General features: G+C 39.1%; 1 protein-coding gene across 1 annotated transcript in view; it reads left to right on the plus strand.

Moving 5' to 3' along the window:
- The window catches only part of ANO4 (anoctamin 4), a 453,262-nt gene extending 432,929 nt beyond the window's left edge, over nucleotides 1-20,333 (plus strand). Inside the window, exons 25-28 of the mRNA XM_049884167.1 lie at nucleotides 7,414-7,533; nucleotides 16,342-16,447; nucleotides 17,911-18,106; nucleotides 20,257-20,333. Coding sequence (XP_049740124.1) covers nucleotides 7,414-7,533; nucleotides 16,342-16,447; nucleotides 17,911-18,102 — 418 coding nt within the window. The 3' untranslated portion in view covers nucleotides 18,103-18,106; nucleotides 20,257-20,333. The remainder of the gene's footprint in view (nucleotides 1-7,413; nucleotides 7,534-16,341; nucleotides 16,448-17,910; nucleotides 18,107-20,256) is intronic.
- Nucleotides 20,334-22,196: the final 1,863 nt, after the last annotated feature.

Genomic DNA, 22,196 nt, shown 5'->3' on the forward strand with positions numbered 1-22,196 from the left:
TTGTACCCAATTTCATTATTAATCCTACATAAATACACTAAAAACAAAGCCTTTGCCATCTAGTCAATTCCGATTCATGGCAACCACTGAGGCATGGATAATTGAAGAGTGTGATAAAACTCACAGTCTAGCTATTTGAAGAGGCTTTTTAAAATTTATCTACTAAAATAACAGGGTTGCCATTAAGCTCTAATTATCTAGCAACTTTAAGTAATCATACTTTCCCATTTTAAGATAGACTTAAAGACTTATACAACCAAGGCATTTCTCTGTAACTACTGTTTTCAACATTTACTGCTTGACTTAGCTGAAAAAGCTTACCTTCCTTCAAACTACTTTTACAATCGTTTTGCACTTAATGAACTATAAAAAATATACGTGGACAAACTCTAACTCCCAGACAGCACTGGGAGTGGGACATATATTATTATCCTCATTTACTGGAGCAGGAAAAAATTGAGAGGTTAAATCCAGAATCACAGGGTAGAGTAACTGGTGCAGCGTGTGAAGGGAGAACCTGGCCCACCACGTCTCTGATTGCTCATACAGTGCTCTCAGTCCTTAACTCACAGCCCTGCAGACCATGGCTAATGGGTGGTTATCAAGCTCATTGAACCAGAACCTCCCCGGGTTTAAGCCCCAGTGGTCACTTTAATTCCTTAACTCCATATGTAGTGAAACCAGGGCATATATATGTTTTGTTTTTTGTTTTTCATTATATTTTGGTTTTGTTTTGGTGGAACCAAAAAATAAAGTGGAACATTAATACCCAGTTGATAGTGGAGTAAAGCTTTAGAATTTTAACAGCCTATTAGATTTTTTTTTTTTTTTTTTTAGATTTAAGACAGTGTTCATGCTGATTAAGATTTATCTAGTAGCCTCCTTAATTCAGTTTTATTGGACTCTCCAGGGATGTTTTTTTAAAAACTTTTCTCTTTGACTTAAGAATCCGCTACCATTTTCGGTATCCATAGATCCACCTTTTGTCTTCTAATTCACTGATCATTTTTCTAGTTTTCAAATAGTTATATTTGTGCATGTTTCTTCATAAATCTTATGCCCCACCAGCAACTCTATTATTCTTTTCAGGTATTTTTTATTCCAATTTAGAAATGCTTTAGAAACGATTGAACTTATAGAGGAGCAGCATTGTCAAATATTACAATGTCGTAGGCTGTTGGGGCAGATGTAGTCAAATCCCACATATTATGATTTAATCTGTTTGTGGAAATGCCATATTTCAATTTAAATTGATACTAAATCAAAAGTACTCCATCAAAACCACCCAACTTGCCCTTCTCCAAAAATCCAGGCTCCCTCACGCCCCCTTCTTACAGTTCTTCCAGCTTTCCCGGCTTCCTCATAAATGAGAATTTCACCCACATGTCTCGGGTCATTTTGTTCCCATGTCCCTCATGCCCTATGACAACACGTCTTAATTGGTCCCTTGTTATTCCTCTGTTACATGGCTTTTTCCCCTGGCTGGATATAGACTTCATGAGAACAAGAATTGCATCTGTGCTTTTCCAGCGCAGTCTTTCTAACATCATGGGTGCCCAGGGAATGTGTGTTCAGTGGCAAGGCAGGGAAGCCAGTCATAAAATAAGAATACCAAAGCTTGTCACGGTCTTCAGACTTTCTGGAGCCATGGAGGCTGGATGAACTCCTGAAACTATTGCCTGGAAACAATCTTTAAAGCTTAAATCAAAAATATGCCCTGAATTCTTCTTAAGACCAAACAGTAGTTTAACTAGTAAAAAATGTCCACCTTGGGCATTATGTTCTTTTAAGAACTTACTGTATGTGATCATATTGACAACAGAAACCCAAAAGATTAGAGAGGAATCTTAGAGGGTAGTGAGTTTGTGTTAATGGGCGAGGAATAACTTAGAAAAGGGGTGTGAGAATGGTTGCACAACTCAAAGAATGCCATTAAAGTCACTGAAAAGTACATGTAGAAACCGTTGGATTGCTGTATGTTTTGCTGTGTATATTCTCACCAACAACAAATTAAAATATATATATATATATCTAAGTTTGAGGCAGTGTTCTCCACATAGTGAGTACACAAGAAATACTTTTTTTTTTTTTTGAAACATCGAAAGGTGTCCCTGGGTGGTGTAAAAGGTTAATGCACTCAGCTGCTAACTGAAAGGTTGGTGGTTCAAGGCTACCCAGAGGCACTTGGGAAGAAAGCCCAGGTGATGAAAAAAAAAATTTTTTTTTTTTTTTATACTGCCAAAAATTCAGTCATTGAAAACCCTGTGGAGTACAGAGCTATTCTGACACACATAGGGTCGCTATGAGTCAGAATCGGTTGTTTAAACATCAAAATAGAATTTTTTGACTGTTTTCATCTTTCCTCTTGAGTCATTCCTTCTCTTTGGCTCCAGCCTACTTAGGCTGATTCCTGAATCAGTGCTCATGCTTAGACTGCTCATTGCTTGCAAAATGAAATCACGTCCTTTTTCAGGGTATCTTTACATGAGTCCTTTAGCAAAGAACTCAAAGAACTAAAATCACTTCTGGGCAGGCATCAGGAGACAAAAATTATTAAGTAAAATTAAAGATGTGTACTATAAAATTATTCTGTCAGAGTTAAAATTTCAATTAACAAACTAAAAATTTTTCCAGACAGCAAAAATAAGCAACTTGATTTTTTTTTTCCCAGCTGACTGTATTAAACTAATTATTTTGTTATCAGGTATGCTTCACCTAGAGTTTTGGAACATTTTTTAAGGCTACATTCAGGCCTTAGAATTATTGTGAGGTATATTCCTATAAGGAAGCCCTGGTGGTGTAGTGGTAAAGAGCTATGGCTACTAACCAAAAGGTTGGCAGTTCAAACCCACCAGGCACTCCTTGGAAACTCTACGGGGAAGTTCTACTCTGTGCTATAGGGTCACTATGAGTCAGAATCAACTCAACAGCAATGGGTTTTGTTTTTTTTTTTTTTGCTTATTCCTATAAAAGGTGGTCTTATACATGAAAGTTAGTGTTATACGTCAAAGCTATTTTCTCATAGTGACAGTGATATCATATGGCGTTACAGCCTTGATCAAGGACCCAAAGCTCAAATTTTTGTAGAATTAACTACAAATACCTTACTTAATGAACTACAAACCAAACTGTAAACCTATTAAATAGGGTGACACCATAACCAATTACAAAATTATATTTAAAAAAGATAAAGTTTACAGAAGTTTTAACTTACTTGTTCATAATATCTGACATTTTTATTGCAATGAGTCAGAAGTCACTTTCTTCTGTTCTCACCTCATTAGCCTGAGCAGCTTTACCTAAAAAGTGTGTTGACTTTAAATACATAAAACTGCTCTTATTTTCCCTAGCTTTTTCATCCTTTGATTCCTATCCCCATGCAATTTTATGTCACAGTATCTAAAACCTCAAAGGCAAATTTGGTAGCAAAATTCAAAGACATTCTGCCAGTGAGTTTGATCTGGCACCCACAAACTCAAATGTCAACTTCTGATTCTGTTCTTTTCCTTAAAACTGATCGTAAAGGTCACTGGTTCATCCCTTCCCCTGTGTATTTTAAAGGATTGAAAACAAGAGGTACTGAGTCATTTTAAAAGCAGAATTCTCACATTTAAATGAACGTGTTCTTCTCAGTCATTACTTGGAAGCAGTATGCATCCTAATCGAAACAGTGCTACCCTTTCATAAGACATTTCCTGAACCTCCTGTCTTGGATAGGCCTTCAGAGGCCATCTACCAAGCCTCTAGGAAAGTTGACCGCATTACTTTATATTCACCGGAAACCTTCCTTTGTCTGTAATTTTTCCTCAGTAGCTCTCCCTTCTCCCTGACCACCAGTGTGGCCTCATCTTCCTTTTCTCACTTGGAGATGGCGGTGAGCACAGGGTTGGTACAGAGAGCTCCAGACAGCAACTGAGTCACAGACATGGGATCTGTTGCTGGCTGTGGCCTTCCTGCTGGAACAATAGGTCAATGGGTTGACACATGGGTGCCACTGGCAGAACTTTATACATCCAAGTGTGGGAAATCCCTGAATTGACAACCATTTCAACTATCTATGGCTAAGATTCTGCCATAATCTGGAAAAAAAGTTGCCATTGAGTTGATTCAGACTAAAGAGTAGAACTGCTCCATAGGGTTTTCTTGGTTGTAATCTTCCTGGAAGCGGATCACCAGGCCTTTCATCCATGGCACCACTGGGTAGGTTCAAACTGCCAACCTTTAGGTTAGTAGTCACACGCAAACCATTTATGACACCTAGAGAACCTGATGATACAATGGTTAAGTGTTTCGCTGCTAACCAAAAAGTCAGCAGTTAGAATCTACCAGCTGCTCCTTGGAAGCCCTGTGGGGCAGTTCTACTCTGTCCTCTAGGATTGCTGTGAGTTGGAATTGACTCGAAGGCAATGGGTTTGGGTTTTTTTTTTTTGTTTAGAGACCTTAAGATTCTGCCGTAATGAAAAGAATTCATGAAATGCCTGCACCTTGATAGACAGTCCCATATGGCCAGTCCCTCTTCTCCTCTATTCTGGAAATGATATAGAAAAAAGATTTATACAGCAGATAACTGTATGTCTGTGTGCTGAGCCCATGTTTAATGGTTTGTACCCAGAAGGAGTAAATACCCATTAAAGACATGTTTCCAACTTGGATTTATGATTGACATTGCATAAAGGTACTTAATAAATAGGTTCAAAGGTGTCTACTCTTTATTGACTGATTGATTGGGGAGGGTACTGTCCATTTGAAAGGTGTTTCATTCAAATTTAGATTTTCTTAGTAGACAGCAGCTTTAATCTAATAAAGCCTTGGGGCTGGTTTGTGAGATAAGAGTGCAGGAGGGGTGATGAATATTCCATCTCAATGCTGGACCTGTTTTCTGCCAGTTACCAGGGCATTTTTACCTTTGGCTGTTCAGCTCCTGAGAAGACTCTGCTATATTCTGTACTTCACAAAAACTGGCTCCCTCACTGTGACAGCTGATAATCTTCAAGGCACCAATTTGTTTTCCTCTCAAGTTCTGGACAGTTCATAGATGAGGGAGACGTCATTTTACATTACCCTTTCATAGAGTGGTAGGGGAGGCCTGCTGCTGGGAGGATGAAGGTGTGTTACACACCCACTGCCATTTGTTTCACTCATGAGTGACTTGACAAATGGGCCCTTCCTGGCCCATTTTTTTTCAGGGCCCTGATAAAACCAGTGATTTATCTTGAGTGAGACAACACACAGAATCTATGTGCTATCAGAACTGTTGTGGTTTGGCATGCAGCAATTGGGAAAATCACATTTCATTTAATAAAGCCAGACATGTTAATGAAGAAAATCTGAACACCGTGATTTAGTCATTCAATCAATAATTGTTTATTGACCTCCTGCTAAGTGCAAGAAATAAATAAAATGAATAATAATAGCCACTGGCAGGTAATAAGATCTTGCTGTAGGCTAAGCACTGTATCCCTTGCCTCACATATATCATTTCATTTCATCCCCACATGACACTATGAGGTGGATAGTCTTGTAATTTAGAAAAGTTATGTAACTGGCCAAGACTACGTGGCTAATAAAAAAAAAATTTTTTTTTTTTAAGCAACAAAAGCCCTGGCCCCAGAGCCCACGCTTTTCATATTACACTATACTGCCTTCTGGTCTAGAATGAAAACCATGTATTCATGAAACCTCTTATCCCTGGCCAGTCCAGGGCAATAGTTTTAATCCTGATCTATTCTCAAGACCTGGATAGAATCTCTGATACTTTGGTTTCCCTCCAATCAAGCCAATTTAATTCAACATTTACTGGATTCCTACACTGCAGGAAGACTGTCCTAGATTCCAGAACACAAAAATACCTAAGGTACCTGCTCTGCCCCCAAAGAGCTACACTCCAAAGGCGAAGACACACATCTATACAGCCAAGTACAAGTTGTGCAGTAATTGTGAACTAAGTGGGACACAGAAAGAAGGGAGTGAGTCATTCTCACTGAGGGGATCAGGAAGGCTTCCCAGAGGGTGGCACTTGATTGGCCATGAAAGATGAGTACTACTCCTGTATGTAAAGAAAGGAGTGAAGGAATTCCAAGCAGAAGCATGAAACGATATGATATATTCAGGACAAATAATCTAGCATGGCTGGAGCATGAGATGTGAGTTTGGGAGGTGAGAACTTTCACACCAATCATATTTAGGCCATTATGAGAACTTATACACACACGCACATACATACACACCAAACCGGTTGCCGTTGAGTTCACTGCAGTGCATGATGATCCCACGTGTGTCATAGTAGAGTTGAACTTCTAACGTTTTGGTTAGCAGCTGAATATGTTAACCAGTTGTACCACCCAGGGACTCTAACTGTTGTTGTCTCTCTCATTTTCTGTCAATGATACACGTATGTTGTTGTTGCTATGTGGTATTGAGCTGATTCCAACTCCTTACTACCCTGTAGGTCAGAGTAGAATTGCCCCATAGTGTTTCCAAGGAATAGCTGGTGGATTTGAACTGCCGACCTTTTGGTTAGCGGCCTGAGCTCTTAACCACTGCACCACCAGGGCTATATATATACACACACACATATACATATATATAAATATATATATACACACACATATACATATATACACATATATATAAAGGCATCAATTCTTTTATATATATAAAAATATATACATATGTATGTATATGTGTGTGTGTATACATATATATGTAAAAGAATTGATGCCTCTCAATTATGGTGTTGGCAAAGAATATTGAATATACCATGGATTGCCAGAAGAATGAATACATCTCTCTTGGAAGAAGTACAGCCAGAATGCTCCTTGGAAGGAGGATGGCAAGACTTCATCTCACGTATTTTAAACGCATTATCAGGCGGGTCCAGTCCCTGGAGAAGGACATCGTGCTTAGTCAAGTAGAAGGTGAGCAAAAGAGAGGAAGACCCTCAACGAGATGGACTACATGTGGCCGCAATGATGGGCTCAAGCATAGCAATGATTGCAAGGATGGTGCAGGACTGGACAGTGTTTCCTTCTGTTGTACATGGGGTTGCTGTGAGTCAGAACCAACTCAATGGCACTTAACAGCAACAATAACATTATAGACAAAAGCAGTGAGTTTCATATTTATGTAAGTGCATGAAATGCTGTCTCTCACCTCTTTCACTGAAGCATTGATTGGGATAGTGATGCTGTATATGATGATGATGCACAGAAAGGACTAGAACAAAAGAAATGGCTTGTTCCTGATTCAGCACGCCCAGGCTTTTCACTACATCCCAACTCGCGTGGCTGCAACAAGGCAGGGCCAGCTGGCCAGCTACAGCACAACTGCAGGGACTTCTAGGAAGTAAGGGTTTAGTGAATTGGGTGCAGAGAAGATCATCAGTGTTCTAATTATAGAATTCTTCTCTTTTAGGTGTATGGTTGGCTACGTGAATGCCAGCTTGTCTGTGTTTCGAATTTCTGACTTTGAAAACCGATCTGAGCCTGAGTCTGACGGCAGCGAGTTCTCAGGGACTCCTCTCAAGTACTGCAGGTGAAGGTGGCCCTGTGAGCATAGCTGTGCCTGAGCTGGGCTGGCTCTTCCATGGGGAGGTTTTGCTCAGGTGGCTGCTGCTTGCAGAGTAGGTTTTAAGCAGCGAATTACTACAAATGACTGTGAATTAAAACCGCCCCAGCAATTTTTAAACTCTCCTTGCCCAGGCTGTAACCCAGACCAATTAAAACAGGATCTCTTGAGTTGAGACCCAGATATCAATATGCTTAAAGCGCTCCAGGTACAGTCAAAGCTGAGAATCACTGGTGTAAAGGGAAAACTAAAAGTACATGTGGCCAAGGGGTATAGCCTGCTCCAGGGACACAGGCACAAACAGTCCCCAGGTGGTTTGAATGACAGCTGGTGAGGGCGCTTCTCTGTTCTGCTTCTCTCTCTTGCCCGTAGTCTACAATGTCATGTCTCCAAATATTGAACAAATTCAGATATATAAGCAAAGGGTCCCAACTTGTTTCAGGGTCCACCACAGCAGCCTCTACAGCTCACAGATGCACGTTCTCTTTCAGATTAAAGTGTGCTTCTTAATGTGTACCTATACAATAAGAAGTGAAGGAGACTTTGAGCACTCACTAGGTGCCAAACACTGTCACGTCCTTTAGTAATCACATCTACCATTATCCCATCAGACAGATGATAAAACCACTTCACTAAAACCCCTCGTGTACAATGTCAAAACCGAGCTCAACTGGCATCTTTTCCGTCAATACTTTGTTCGATATTCTGAGCATTTGGCAGATTTGCCATCATAACATTCTATACTCTCCCCATAATAAAAGCATGAAAAGGGTTAGCCATAGAGTCCTAGACTCTTGGATATAGAGATCTTGGTAATGATTGAGTTTAATCCTTCATTTTACAGAGAGGGGAGCTGAGAGCCAAGATGGTGATTGATTTGCCTAAAGAGTCCCAGCCAGACTAGTGGTGGAACGAAGGATCCCAGCCTTCAGCACAGGGTTCTTTCAGGTGGCTTTGTTACTAGAGGTGGCCCAGGGATGTGGTTATTACACTCTCCCACATGCCACGCTGGCCTGGGAAGGACTCTTTCTGGCATTACTACATAATGCCTTTGGATAAGTAATTTTCAGCTTCCTATTGACCAAAAGCAGAGGTCTTTCTTGTATAAATTAACCTCTCAGCTACTCACTGTAAAATAATTGATTTTCTTTGCCCATTCCTTTGCCTATCCTATCAGTGTTTTTTTCAGAGAAATAGCCACAGACACAGAACCTAGATGTTGAGACCTACAGCGTTTCAGCCTTACCCCATTCGTCCCAGTCGAAGAAACTAGAACCTAGAGAGCAGAAATGGACTTGGCTCTGTATGCTTGCCATGTGGAGAATAGAAACAGAAATGCCCACTGGCTCTTCCGTGAGGACAAGAGAGCATGCGAGAAGTCAGGTGGTCTTAGAGTTACATCTAAAACATAAGCATGGAGTTACACCTAAAATTTAAGTATACAGAAGCATTAAAAGCAGAAAGGTGGAAAATACATATATAATATAGAACATTGGAATAACATGATTTATAAATTTGTCCCACTGGGGAGAGAGAGAGAGGATAAGCAAGCAAGGTGCATCCTCCACTACAGAATGTATGTTCATTCAAAGTGCACATAGCACATTGATTAAAAATCAGCTCTATACTGGATCATAAAGCACCTCTGAATAATTTTAAAGAACTGATTGGTACCAAACATGTTCTCTGACTACAGTGCAGTTAAGTTATAAATCGTTAACAAAAAAGATGAATATAAAATCTTTTATGTTTGAAAATTAAAAAATATGCTCCTAAACCGATAAGTCAAAAAGGAAATAATAATAGCAATTAGTAAATGTTCAGAACTTACTGACAATTTATAAAAACAACTTTATGTTGCAACTTCTGAGAGGCGGTTACTGCAGTTTCTTAGAGAAAAATTATATAGCCACGAAAGATTCTATTAGAAAAGAATTAAACATCCAGGTGTAAAATTTAGAGTGTACAGGGGACATCTAATTCAATTGGCATAATAAAATCTATTAAGAAAACATTCTGCATCCCACTTTGGTGAATGGCATCTGGGGTCTTAAATGCTAGCAAGCGGCCATCTAAGATGTATCATTTGGTCTCAACCTACCTGGATCAAAGGAGAATGAAGAACACCAAAGATACAAGGTTATTATGAACCCAAGAGACAGAAAGGGCCACATAAACCAGAGACTACATCAGCCTGAGACCAGAAGAACTAGATGGTGCCTGCCTACAACCGATGACTGCCCTGACAGGAAACACAACAGAGAACCCCTGAGGGAGCAGGAGAGCAGTGGGATGCAGACCCCAAATTCTCATAAAAAGACCAGACTTAATGGTCTGACTGAGACTAGAAGGACCCTGGTGATCATGACCCCCAGACCTTCTGTTAGCCCAGGACAGGAACCATTCCCAAAGCCAACTCTTCAGACGGGGATTGGACTGAACAATGGGATAGAAAAAGATGCTGGTGAAGAATGAGCTTCTCGGATCAAGTAGACACTTGAGACTATGTTGGCATCTCCTATCTGGAGGGGAGGTGAGAGGGCAGGGAGGTTAGAAGCTGGCGGAATGGACACAAAAAGAGAGAGTGGAGGGAAGGAGCGGGCTTTCTCATTAGAGGGAGAGCAATTGGGAGTATATACCATGGTGTATATATTTTTGTATGAGAGACTGACTTGATATGTAAACTTTCACTTAAAACACAATAAAAAATTAAAAGAAAAAATAGAGTATACAGCAAGATAAACCCAAAGAAAGTAGGAGAAAGTGTATATAATTACAGAGATAAGAGCAGATATTAATGAAAACATGCAATAGTGAGAATCAAATATACAATAGTAAGGATCATCAGCAAAGGCAAAAGGAGGCTATTTGAAAAGACTAAAAATTGAAAAATTTTGGGCAAGATTAAATCAGCAAATGAAAGGAGACACAAATAAAAACATTTTATTGAAAAGTAATTTAAAAGAAAGCATCACCACATAATGGTAGACATTAAAGGATTATAACATGAGATAAATAACATGCTTATGAATTTGAAAAGTTAGGTGGAATTGGCAAATTTCTTAAAAAGATAAAACTGACTCAAAAATAAACAGGATATTAGAATAGTTCAATAACCATTGAATAAATTAAATCATTAGTGAAATTCTCCCTACAAAGAAAATCCTAAGCCCTGATATCCCAAATATTTAAAGAAAAATTTTATGTAAACAATTACAAATTTTAGTGAAATAATTATAAGCTAATACCACTCATGAACATAGTTGCAAAAATAGTAATATAGTATATGCAGAAATAAATACAGCAATGTATGAAAGGATAATGCACTATGATCAAGTTGGTTAATCCTAAAAACACAAGGGCAAGATCGGTTTAATGTTGGGAAGTCAAGCAATGTAATTTGCAACAGTAAAGAGTTTAAAGGAGAAAATAATATGATCATCTCTATAAAAAAATAAAAACCCATTGCTGTCAAGTCAATCCCAGCTCATAGTGACCTTACAGGACAGAGTAGAACTGCCCCATAGAGTTTCTGAGGAGTGGCTCGTGGATTCAAACTACCTTCCTTATGATTAACAGCCTGAGCTCTTAACCACTTCACCACCAGGGCTCCATCATCTCTATAGATACATAAAAATTATTTTATAAAATTCAAAATCCAGTTGTGATACCAAGGCTTAGCCAAATAAGAATGAGAGGAAATTTGCTTATCTATAAAAAGCCAATGTCTTAGTCATCTAACAGAAATACCACAAGTAGATGGCTTTAACAAAGAGATATTTATTCTCTCACAGTCTAGTAGGCTAAAAGTCCAAACAGGGCATTAACTCCAGAGGAAGCCTTTCTCTTTGTCAGCTCTGGAGGAAGGTTCTTTTCATCAATCTTCCTGTGGACTAGGGGCTTCTCAGCACAGGATCCTCAAGTCCAAAGGACGCGCTGTTCTCCTGGCTCTTGCTTCTTTGTGGTATGAAGCCCCCATGTCTCTCTGCTTGCTTCTGTCTTTTATATCTCAAAAGAGATTGGCTTAAGACACTATCTAATCTTGTGTATTTCATCAATATAACTGCCACTAATCCATTAACATCATAGTGATAGAATTTACAACACATAGGGAAATCACATCAGATGACAAAATGGTAGACAGTCATACAATACTGGGAATCAGGACCTAGCCAAGTTGACAGATACTTTGGGGGGACAGAACTTAATCCATGACAGCCAATAATAATTATCAAACTTAATAGTAATTCATTTAGAGATGATAAAAAGTCAAGGATACCCACTACAACCACTTCTATTTCACACTATACTGAAGGGCCTTGCCAATCAGTAAGATAAGAAAAAGCATGGGGATTAGAATCATCATCATTCTGCAAATATACTGTCAATATTTTCCAGTATAATGCATATAAATGATTAAAATCTATGAGACTTTAATATCCCTGCTGAGAAAAAAACAAATCAATATGCCAAAATCAATTGTATTTCTATATATCAGAAACAAACTAGTACTGAGATTTAAAAAAAAAAATTTACAATGGGGCCCCCTAAAATGTGAAGAACCTAGAAATAGTTGGCAATATGATTATGATGAAAAATTATACAACATTATTTTAGGACATAAACAAATGTAGAAGTACACCATGCTTATATATAGGAAGATTCAATGGTATTACAGCACTAGTTACCCCAAATTGATTTATAGATTCAGTATAATTCCAATCAAAATTCCAACAGTTTGATTCTGAAATTCAAATGGACTTCTGTTTTGGGTAATACATGGGGTAGGTTATGTGAACCAGTTTTCATGCTGAAAACACTAAAATGCTTGGTAAAAAGTATGTTTAAAATCTTCTTTAAAGTATTTAAGCTCTGACAAGGTAGTAAGGAATTATATCAAGCTAAAATATAAGTAAAGTTTGGAACCCAGAGAGCGAAGCTGAGCACAGAATCTGCTTTTTTCCCAGAGGTTTTTGCTAATTCCAGGAAATTTAAACTCCCATTTCTAAAGTTTCTTGGAGTATAGGAAATAAGACTCAGAATATGCCAAACTTCTGTTGCTGTTGTTAGGTTCAGACTCATAGCAACTCATGCACAACAGAACCAAACATTGCCTGGTCCTACTCCATCCCCACAATCGTTGCTATGTTTGAACCCACTGTTGCAGCCACTGTGTCAATCAGTTTCTTTGAGGGCTTTCCTCTTTTTCACTGACCCTCTACTTTACCAAGCAAGATGTCCTTCTCTAGGGACTGGTCCCTCCTGATAACATGTCCAGAGTACATGAAACAAAGTCTCACCATCCTTGCTTCTAAGGCACATCCTGGGTGTAGTTCTTCCTAGACAGATTTGTTCATTCTTCTGGCAGTCCATAATATAGTCAGTATTCTTCACCAACACCATAACTCAAAGGCAACACTTCTTCTTTAGTCCTTCTTATTCATTGTCCAGCTTATGCATGCATATGAGGCAACTGAAAATACCATGGCTTGGGTCGGGTGCACCTTAGTCCTCAAGGTGACATCTTTGCTTTTTAACACTTTAAAGAGATCTTTTGCTGCAGATTTGCCCAATGCAATATGTTGTTTGATTTCTTGGCTGCTGCTTCCATGGACATTGATTGTGGATTCAAGTAAGATGAAATCCTTGACAACTTCAATATTTTATCCATTTATAATAATGTTGCTTATTGGTCTAGTTGTGAGAATTTTTGTTTTCTTTATGGTAAGATGTAATCCATACCTTAGGATTCTTTATGTTAAGGTGCAATGCATACTTTAGGAGTCTAGTATTAAATCTTCCCCATTAAACCAGAACCACAAAGGGCTACATGATCAAAGTAAAAGTACACTAGTATCCTTCTCCCAAGGGGACTTCTAAAAAAGCAGAATGAAAAGCCATCCCTAAGAAGCTGTGATCACTGCCAGTTCTCAAGAGAATTTGTAGAACAAATCACATCACTTGAGTGGTGTAAGAACCTTATGCTTTGGTTCTATTTAAAATAGTCCAGGTCTAGTAATTTCCCTAGGCACTTGACAGAAGCAAAGACATCGCCACTGTGGAAAACTGTACCTTCTCCCTAGGCATCAAAGAACCCCCACAAATAATCTTCCACGGAAAATTAGCAGCTCCCTGTTAAAGAAACAAAGCAGACAAGAAAATAGGCATTATGATCAAGAATCAAAGGAAAAACAGCCGAAACAGATCCACCAAAGATTTAACGTCAAAATTATATAATTTCAAACAACCATTCCCTGCTAAATTTTTAGCAATGAACCTATAGGCTTAAAAATACTTCCAGGAAACAGAGTATTAAAAAAAATTGTGAAAGAAATAAACAGATTTCTAGAAATAAAGTGGAGGATAATTGAAATTTAAAAAATCAGTGGATATGTTTTAACAGCAGATTAGACATAGCTGAAGAGAGAATTAAAGAGTAAAACTTCCAAATATTAGATATGGGTGGAATGGAATGATAAAAATTCATAAGATGTGAAAGGAAAAGGGGAAAAAAATGCGTATATTGAGCAGAACAAATGGAAAGCACAAATAATGTGATGAATTTAAACCCAAATGTATCAGTTACATCAAAAAAAGATCATAGCCTGAGACCAGAAGAACTAGATGGTACCCGATTACTACTACTGACTGCTTTGACCAGAATCACAATAGAAGGTCCTGGACAGAGCAGAAGAAAAATGTAGAAAAGAATCCAAATTCATAAAAAAGACCAGACTTACTGGTTTGATAGAGACATGGCCCTTAGTCACTCTTTTAACAGATCTGAAGCTACTCCCAGAGATCACCTTTCAGCCAAATAACAGACAGGCCTAAAAAACAAACAGTAACACACGTGAGGAAAATACTCCATAGAACAATCAACTATGTAAGAACGAAAGGGCAACATTTTCCCAAAAACAAGGATAAGAAGGCAGGAAGGAACAGGAAGACCAGAGGAATGGAAACCAGGAACTCAGGGTGAAAATGGGGAGAGTGCTAACACATTGGAGGGATTGCAACCAATGTCACAGAACACTTTGTGTATAAATTATTGAATGGGAAGCTAATTTGCTCTGTAAACTTTCACCTAAAGCACAATTAAAAAAATTTTTTTAATGTAGAATAAATAAAATAGATCAATTAATTGCTTTAGTTAAAAACCAAATATTACCAGACCAGATTTCCTTTTTAAATCCAACTAAATGGTATTTATAAGAGACACACCTCAAACATAAGGACATAGAAAGGGTGAAAGTAAAAGATGGATAATATACATCATATTTTTACCTAAAATACTGGTAAAGCCCTGTTGATTACCTTAAAATTAAAAACTTCAAAAAATACCGTCAATAATTAATATATTAACAAAACGTGGTATATGCATACAATGGAATATTACTCAGTCATGAAGAGAGATGAAGTCCTGATACATGCTACAACATGGGTGAACCTTGAAAACATTACACCGAGTAAAATAAGGACAAATATTGTATGGTCCCACTTATATGAAATAGGCAAATGTATGGAAACTAAAGTTTATAAATAATTACGGGGGGTGTGGGCGGAGAAGGAGAGTCATTGCTTGGGGGGGGGGCACTGAGTTTCTGTTAACGGTGGTGGAATAATTTGGAAATGGATAGTGGTGATGGTTGCACAATATGATGAATGTAACCAGTGTCACAAAATTGTACATGTAAAAAACGTTGAACTGGCAAATGTTTTGTTATATATATATATTTATCACAATAAAACACTTTTTTAAATATCTAGAATAAAGTCAAAATACAAGCCACAACCTGAGAGAAAATATTGTTACACATATAGCCAATAAAGGCCTACTACGTATCTATAAGGACACCCTACCAATCGAGAAGAAAAAGACAAACATTCCAATTTGTAAATAGGCAAAAGACATGAGCAGGCATTTCACAGAAGAGCAAATACATATATCTAATAAATGTATGGTGTAATGCTCAACCTCATTTGTATTCAGGGAATGAAGGATAAAAGACCAGGGTGAGATGCCATTTTACACCACATCTGATCAACAGAAATCAAGAAAGGTGACAATACTAGGTATTGGAAGGAATGTGGATCAATGAGATCTCTTTTACGATGCTGGTCAGAGTAATAGTTACTTAAGAAAACATTCTGGTATTTTCTTATAAAAGTGATTATTTGACTGCCCTGTGACCCAGCAGTTACTCTGAGATTTGTGTCAGTAGGAGACACATACAACAATGTTCACACATCGCTGTGTATAATAGCAAAGCAAACAAAATGGAACAACCTTAATAGCCATCAGGAAGAGAATGGCTAAATAAATTGTAATGTATTCGCACCAGAGTCTATTGTACAGCAATGAAAATAAATCAGCTACATGCAACAGCATAGATGAATCTTAGTAACATGATAGTTACTAAACAAGCAAACCCCAGAAGACTATGCACATGTAAGATAAAAAACAAATCTGTTGCCATCAAGTTGATTCCGACTCATAGCAACCCTATATGACAGAGTAGAACCGACCCATAGGGTTTCCAAGGAGCAGCTGGTGGATTCAAACTGCCAAACTTTTGGTTAGCAGCTGAGCTCTTAAACCACTGCTCCACCAAGGCTCCACATGTAATATAATTTTTTTTTCTGATTCTCAAGTCTCTTCCATTTGCATTACATTACATGATTTTATTTATGTGTAATATAATGCAAATGGAAGAGATTTGAGAATCCGAAGAATCAGAGTTTGGAATGTAATTTTCTCCTGTTTATTTGTAGATACCGGGACTACCGAGACCCTCCTCACTCACTGGTGCCCTATGGCTATACACTGCAGTTCTGGCACGTCCTAGCAGCTCGATTGGCTTTTATCATTGTGTTTGAGGTCAGTTTTCTCAGCTAGTTTCATTATTTCCTTTGGCATGACAATGTAGCTAAGAGCAATTAATAAATATCAGTGATGGGAACTTTCAATGTGATTATCTGCTTCCAGAAGTAGCATAATAACATTATGTAGCTGCTTTTCTTTTTTTAATGTTTCTTCTTTTTCTTCTCCTTGAATTGAAGTACTTGAATATTTCTTTTTTTAATGTTTCTTCTTTTTCTTCTCCTTGAATTGAAGTACTTGAATATTTCTTTTTTTAATGTTTCTTCTTTTTCTTCTCCTTGAATTGAAGTACTTGAATATTTCAAGAAGTATTTGAAAATTCCTCTTCGATTGTTAATGGATAAGTCAGGAATTATTGGTCCTAAATTTAATATTCTAGCCCCTGGGTGGCACGGACAGTTAAGCACTCAACTATTAGCTGTGAAAGGTTGGATGTTTGAAACCACCCAGGGGTGCATCGGAAGATAGGCTTCGTGGTCTTTCTTCCAAAAGGTCACTGCCGTGAAAATGCTATGGGGCGGTTCTACTCTGCACATGTTGGGTCTCCATGAGTCAAAATGACTCAACGGTAACTAACAACGACAACAACAGCAACCAATTTAATGTTCACAAGCCCTCCACAATGATTCTGATGCAAGTGTTAAGGGTCATAGTTTGCTACAAGTGCTGGAAACGGGTTGTACATCATCGTGGCATTAATTATGTTCAAGCACAGAAAGGAGTATTTATTATCTAACCCTCAAATTTACTTAAAAATTAAAATCTACCCAGCAATTGTTGATATTATATGTCACTGAAGCTACATCATCCATTTTCTTTTAGTCTTTAAGAGAATTATTAAAAATAATAATATTTATAAATGAAAATCTCATCTCTTCTCATATATATTAAAACTAAGTCGCCTCTTAGCTTGAGCTAGAAGTTTCCTATACCTCTCTTGAGGCTAGTCCATTGTTGCTTTTACTTTCACTTCAAGGAGTAGAGAGAAAACAATATTAAGTTCCTCTTCCCTGCAAAGCCCTGGTGGCGCAGTGTTTAAGCATTTGGCCACTAACCAAAAGGTCAGCAGTTTGGATCCACTAACTGCTCCTTGGAAACCCTATAGGGCAGTTCTGCTCTGTCCCCTAGGGTCACTATGAGTTAAAATCAACACAATGGGTTTGGTTTGGGTTTTCCCTGCAAATTAACTTATCAATGGCTCAGTCCCTCTTTAGTGAGGAGATTTTTAGCCCAGTACTGGTACTGTCAGACCAAGATCAGTCCTCTGCTATCCCTGTGTTGTTCTTTTATCACACACACCTCCCCATCTCCAAACCCATTGCAGTCGAGTCAATTCAGACTCAGCAACCTACAGGCTCCAAATCCCTGGACTGGGAGAAGTTCCTGAGCTGACTCCCAAGTCTCTGTAAACTAAGGATGGATGATAGACCTGATTCTGTTATGTTCTTCTCTGTTTTTAGCACCTCGTGTTTTGTATAAAGCACCTCATTTCGTATCTGATCCCAGACCTCCCAAAAGATCTAAGGGATCGAATGAGAAGAGAGAAGTACTTGATTCAGGAGATGATGTATGAAGCTGAACTGGAGCGTCTCCAGAAGGAACGAAAAGAACGGAAGAAAAATGGAAAAGCACACCACAACGAGTGGCCATGACAAGGTAGGTGAGAGGTGTGCTAGTACTATATGAAACCACTCCAAGGTTGAGAGTGGCTCCTTAAACTCTCTGCCACAAGCTTGACACTGTTCCACTGATAAGGCTCAAATTAAACTTCTTAGAAGCTTCGAAAGCCAGCCTATTCCTTGCTTTAATATTTGCAAATTTAACTTGATCCCACTCACGTACCTTCTGTAACTCTTCTCTGCCTCCACAATTAAGCCAGAGTCTTGCCTGGCTGTCAGAGTCCTCATGAGTTGGCTCAGGTGTTCCTTGAAATAAACCTTCCTGTCTCTCTCCTACTCCAGCCAGCCTGTTCTCTCTAATACCCAACCTTCATCTCCCCCGAGATGCCGTCCTGTCAGTCACCCACTCATGTTTCCTCCCAGGCAATCTGGGTCACACCACACCCTCTAAGAAGCTTTCCCCAGACTGCTCAGCCCATTTAGACTCACTCCTTCTCAACTTCTCTGGCTAATACTGCCAATAGCACATGTATTGACATATACTGATTTGTATTGTTAACTTATGATTTTAAAATAGATATCAGACTTCCCCAACACAACTGTAAGCATCTTTAGGGCTGGCTCTGTGGATTGTCATTTTTATTCTTCAAATAACCTAGCACAGTGCTAGGCACATGGTTCCCATTAAATGCACATTCAGGTAATAAGGGTTGCATGGATGTAAGGCTGAACACATTGTAAGAATGCTCCATCAAGTGCCCTTATAGCCTGTCAGAAAGTTCTTTTGAAGCTTTCTCTCTGGCAAGTCAGTTACTAGCTGTGTGACTTTGGACAAGTCACCTTCTCTGGACCTTGGGTTCCTCAGGGATGAAATGATTAGCTGAGCTCTCCATTCTGATGCTCTGTGAGTCTAATATTACAGCATTTCTTTTGCTTTCCTGGCCCTTCAATTCTCTCTCCTCCATTTGATCAAAAACTAACTTTGAAAACATTTTCCAAAACTCAGCCTCCAAAAGAAAATTGAGATGCGTAGGGAAAAAAATGTGCTTTTTCACTTTTCATATGGGTTAGGTTATAACAGATACCTACAGAGATATTTGTTGTTAAGCCAATAAAGTTTTATCAACCAGATGCGTGTGATGAATCCAGGGGTTATTATGAGTTGGGTATGAGGGTGGACGTAAAGGAAATATCCTAGACCCCAGGCCTACTGGGATAAAAGTGGTATAAAACCCAGTACAGAGGTATTGAATAGTGGCCCTACCCTTTATTCTAAATTGCTTCATTTGAGACAAGAAATGTTTTACTACTTAGTGATTTTGCCATTTCTGGGACCTGCCACTTGCTAGCTATGTGACTTTGGGCAATTCACTTAAGTTTTCTGAGCCTACCTATCTGGCAGAGTTAATATGCAGCTCAAATAAGGCAATGTATGTGAGATGTTTACTAAACAATGAAGTTCCGTAGACTCTTATAATGGATGTGACTTAGTGGTATGCGTTGCAATGTAGTCGACACTTTCTAGACCTGGCTTTCCCGTTCTCTAGCCGTATGACATGCACTAGGAGCTTCAGTTTTCACAACTGTAAAAATAAAGCAGTTGGATTCAACAATACCTTAAGGGCCCTTCTAGCTTTACCCCTCTCGGGTTCTATGATTCGCTCCTACCTCCAGCCCCTCCCTCACCCTCACCTCTTCTTCTCTGGCTCTCATAAGCCATAGGAAGAGAGAGAATGAGCCTTTATAGATGGCTTCGGTTGAGGGGAGGCAGACCTCAGAGAAAAGAATTGCCTCTGGGTGCTCTGGCAGCCAGAGACCCCACACCTTGGGGCTGTACCACGCTGCAGGGCCAGTAACCAATTGGGAGTTTCTTCTGGCCTCACCCTTATGGGCTGCTTTCTCCCCAAAGAGGCCATTTCTAACTTTGGCTTGAAAGCATAGTGTTTGTCCCTCTGTCTCTATTCCCCAACAGTTGTCAGGGTGTCACGTTGCTTCAGACTGCCTTTCTTGACTCAGTTTGTTCATCTGTAAAACAGGCATAATAATGTTTATACCAAACCTGACTCAGTTTGGGGTCACAAATTCTTTGAATGCCTTTGATGCGTGGCAAGTACCAACCATCACACATCCTGTTCTTCAGCCATTGTGTGTACCTAGGATCTTGACGCCTTCTTTTTCTTTTTCCAGGTAATAGGTCATTTCCTGGCCAAGGACCTGAATTCTGTTTAATTCCCCAGGCTGTGCAAAAGCACATTCAAGTGAATGACTAAAAACACAACTGCAGTGCATGTCGCAGACCTCGGCAGCGGCGGGAGGGCCAGCACCCCGGAGACGACTGCCCGGGGACTCACGCTGCGGTCCAGCACACAATTGCTATCTATCCGTAGACCGTTCTTGACCAAGCACGCATGCACGTCATGGGCAGATCCATACTCCAGTTTTTAAAACCAAGGGGAACTTGTATACTGGGCCTGTTTTTCAGCCTGTTTGCTACCTTTTTTGCATTCTGTCCCATGTGAATTTTACAGACACTGGGCTAAAAAGAGTATTCGGACATCGGTACACACATTTCTAGAATGTCATCATATGGTCCTAATTCCATTTCACCAAATGACACAAACAAGACCCTGTTTACAACTTTTTCTTTCTTTTGTTTTTAATTTCAAATCTTTCTGAGGAGATTATTATATATGATGTATCTATAGCTATGTGTATGGCCATAGATGTATTTTTGTGTGTACATATGTATAGCCATGTATTCCTACATATGTACAGACAAATATAGAGATATATGAAGTAAATACAGATTCCTTACTTGTAAATAGCCTAAAGGTACTGACATGAATGATGGATTTTCACATCTAGTCATCAACATGAAGCCATGTTTAATGCTTGTATAATGTGATGCAATAAAATTTAAAATAAATTTATGCACATGGAATATTTTCAGCTGGGTCTTCTGAAATTCTGTTGTATTTTTCTTCACAAAGAATACAAAGAATCATAGCAGAATGGGATTTTCCATGCAAGTTCTATCACACCCACAACATTCCTGAGAAATCACTTGACCTTGCAGAGTCTAAACTTTTCTTTCTAATCCATCTTGCTTTCATGCTACCTTCTAGGGATGTGTCTTAGGCTAGGTTCTCTAGAGAAGCAAAACCAGTGAAGCATATACATATATAGATATATATAGAAAGAAATAGAAAGAGAGAGAGATTTATAACAAGGAAATGGCTCACATGATTGTAGAGACTTGGAAGTCTCAAGTCTGGGTCAGTCATTGGGCTGGAGGCTTCTCCTGACCCATAGCCTCAAGGGCTGATGAACCCAAGATCAGCAGGTCATATGGCAGGCTGCTGGCTCACAGGCTGTGGAGGCTGATGAATCCAAGATCGGCAGGTAAGATGGCAGGCTGCTGGCTCAAGTCCCAAGACCCAGGGTACAGAATACAGGATCCAGAGCACAGCAAAAGCCAGCGAGCCTTGCCAGAAAGCCCATATATATTGGAAGCAGGCCATACCCTCAAGGAAACTCCCCTTCAATTGATTGGCTACTCATAGTAGATCTCATCATGAAGGAGATTACATTATATCAGATCTCATCATGGAGATTATTGCATCATTACATAACTGCCAAACTACATCATAACTGCCAAGCCACTGAAAATCATGGCCTAGCCAAGTTTACACACAACCTTAACCATCATACAGTGCCAGGCCAAATAATTGGAAATCACTCAAAGGAGCTCGGAAATTTTCCTTAACACAGTTTGTTGAGAAAATAAGAAATATAATTAATATACTTAGGGTACTTTCAATTACCTGCCTACTTGTTAGCTGCCATCGGGTCAGCCCCTAACTCATGACAAGCCCATACTCAATGGGGTCAGACTCTTCCATTGGCTGGTTTTCAGAAGTAAATTGTCAGGCCTTCCTAGTCTCTCTTAGTCTGATCAGCGTCATAGGAACACACAAGCACCCACGGACAGATGAGTGGTAGCTGCACTAGAGATACTTTGGTTGGGAATCGAACCCAGGTCTCCTGCACAGAGGCAAGAATTTTGCTTCTGAACCACCACTACCCTGACTACTAGTTGTTGTGTGCCATTAAGTAGATTCTGACTC

The sequence above is a fragment of the Elephas maximus genome, chromosome 4 (genome assembly GCF_024166365.1).
Source record: "Elephas maximus indicus isolate mEleMax1 chromosome 4, mEleMax1 primary haplotype, whole genome shotgun sequence".
NCBI lineage: Eukaryota > Metazoa > Chordata > Mammalia > Proboscidea > Elephantidae > Elephas > Elephas maximus.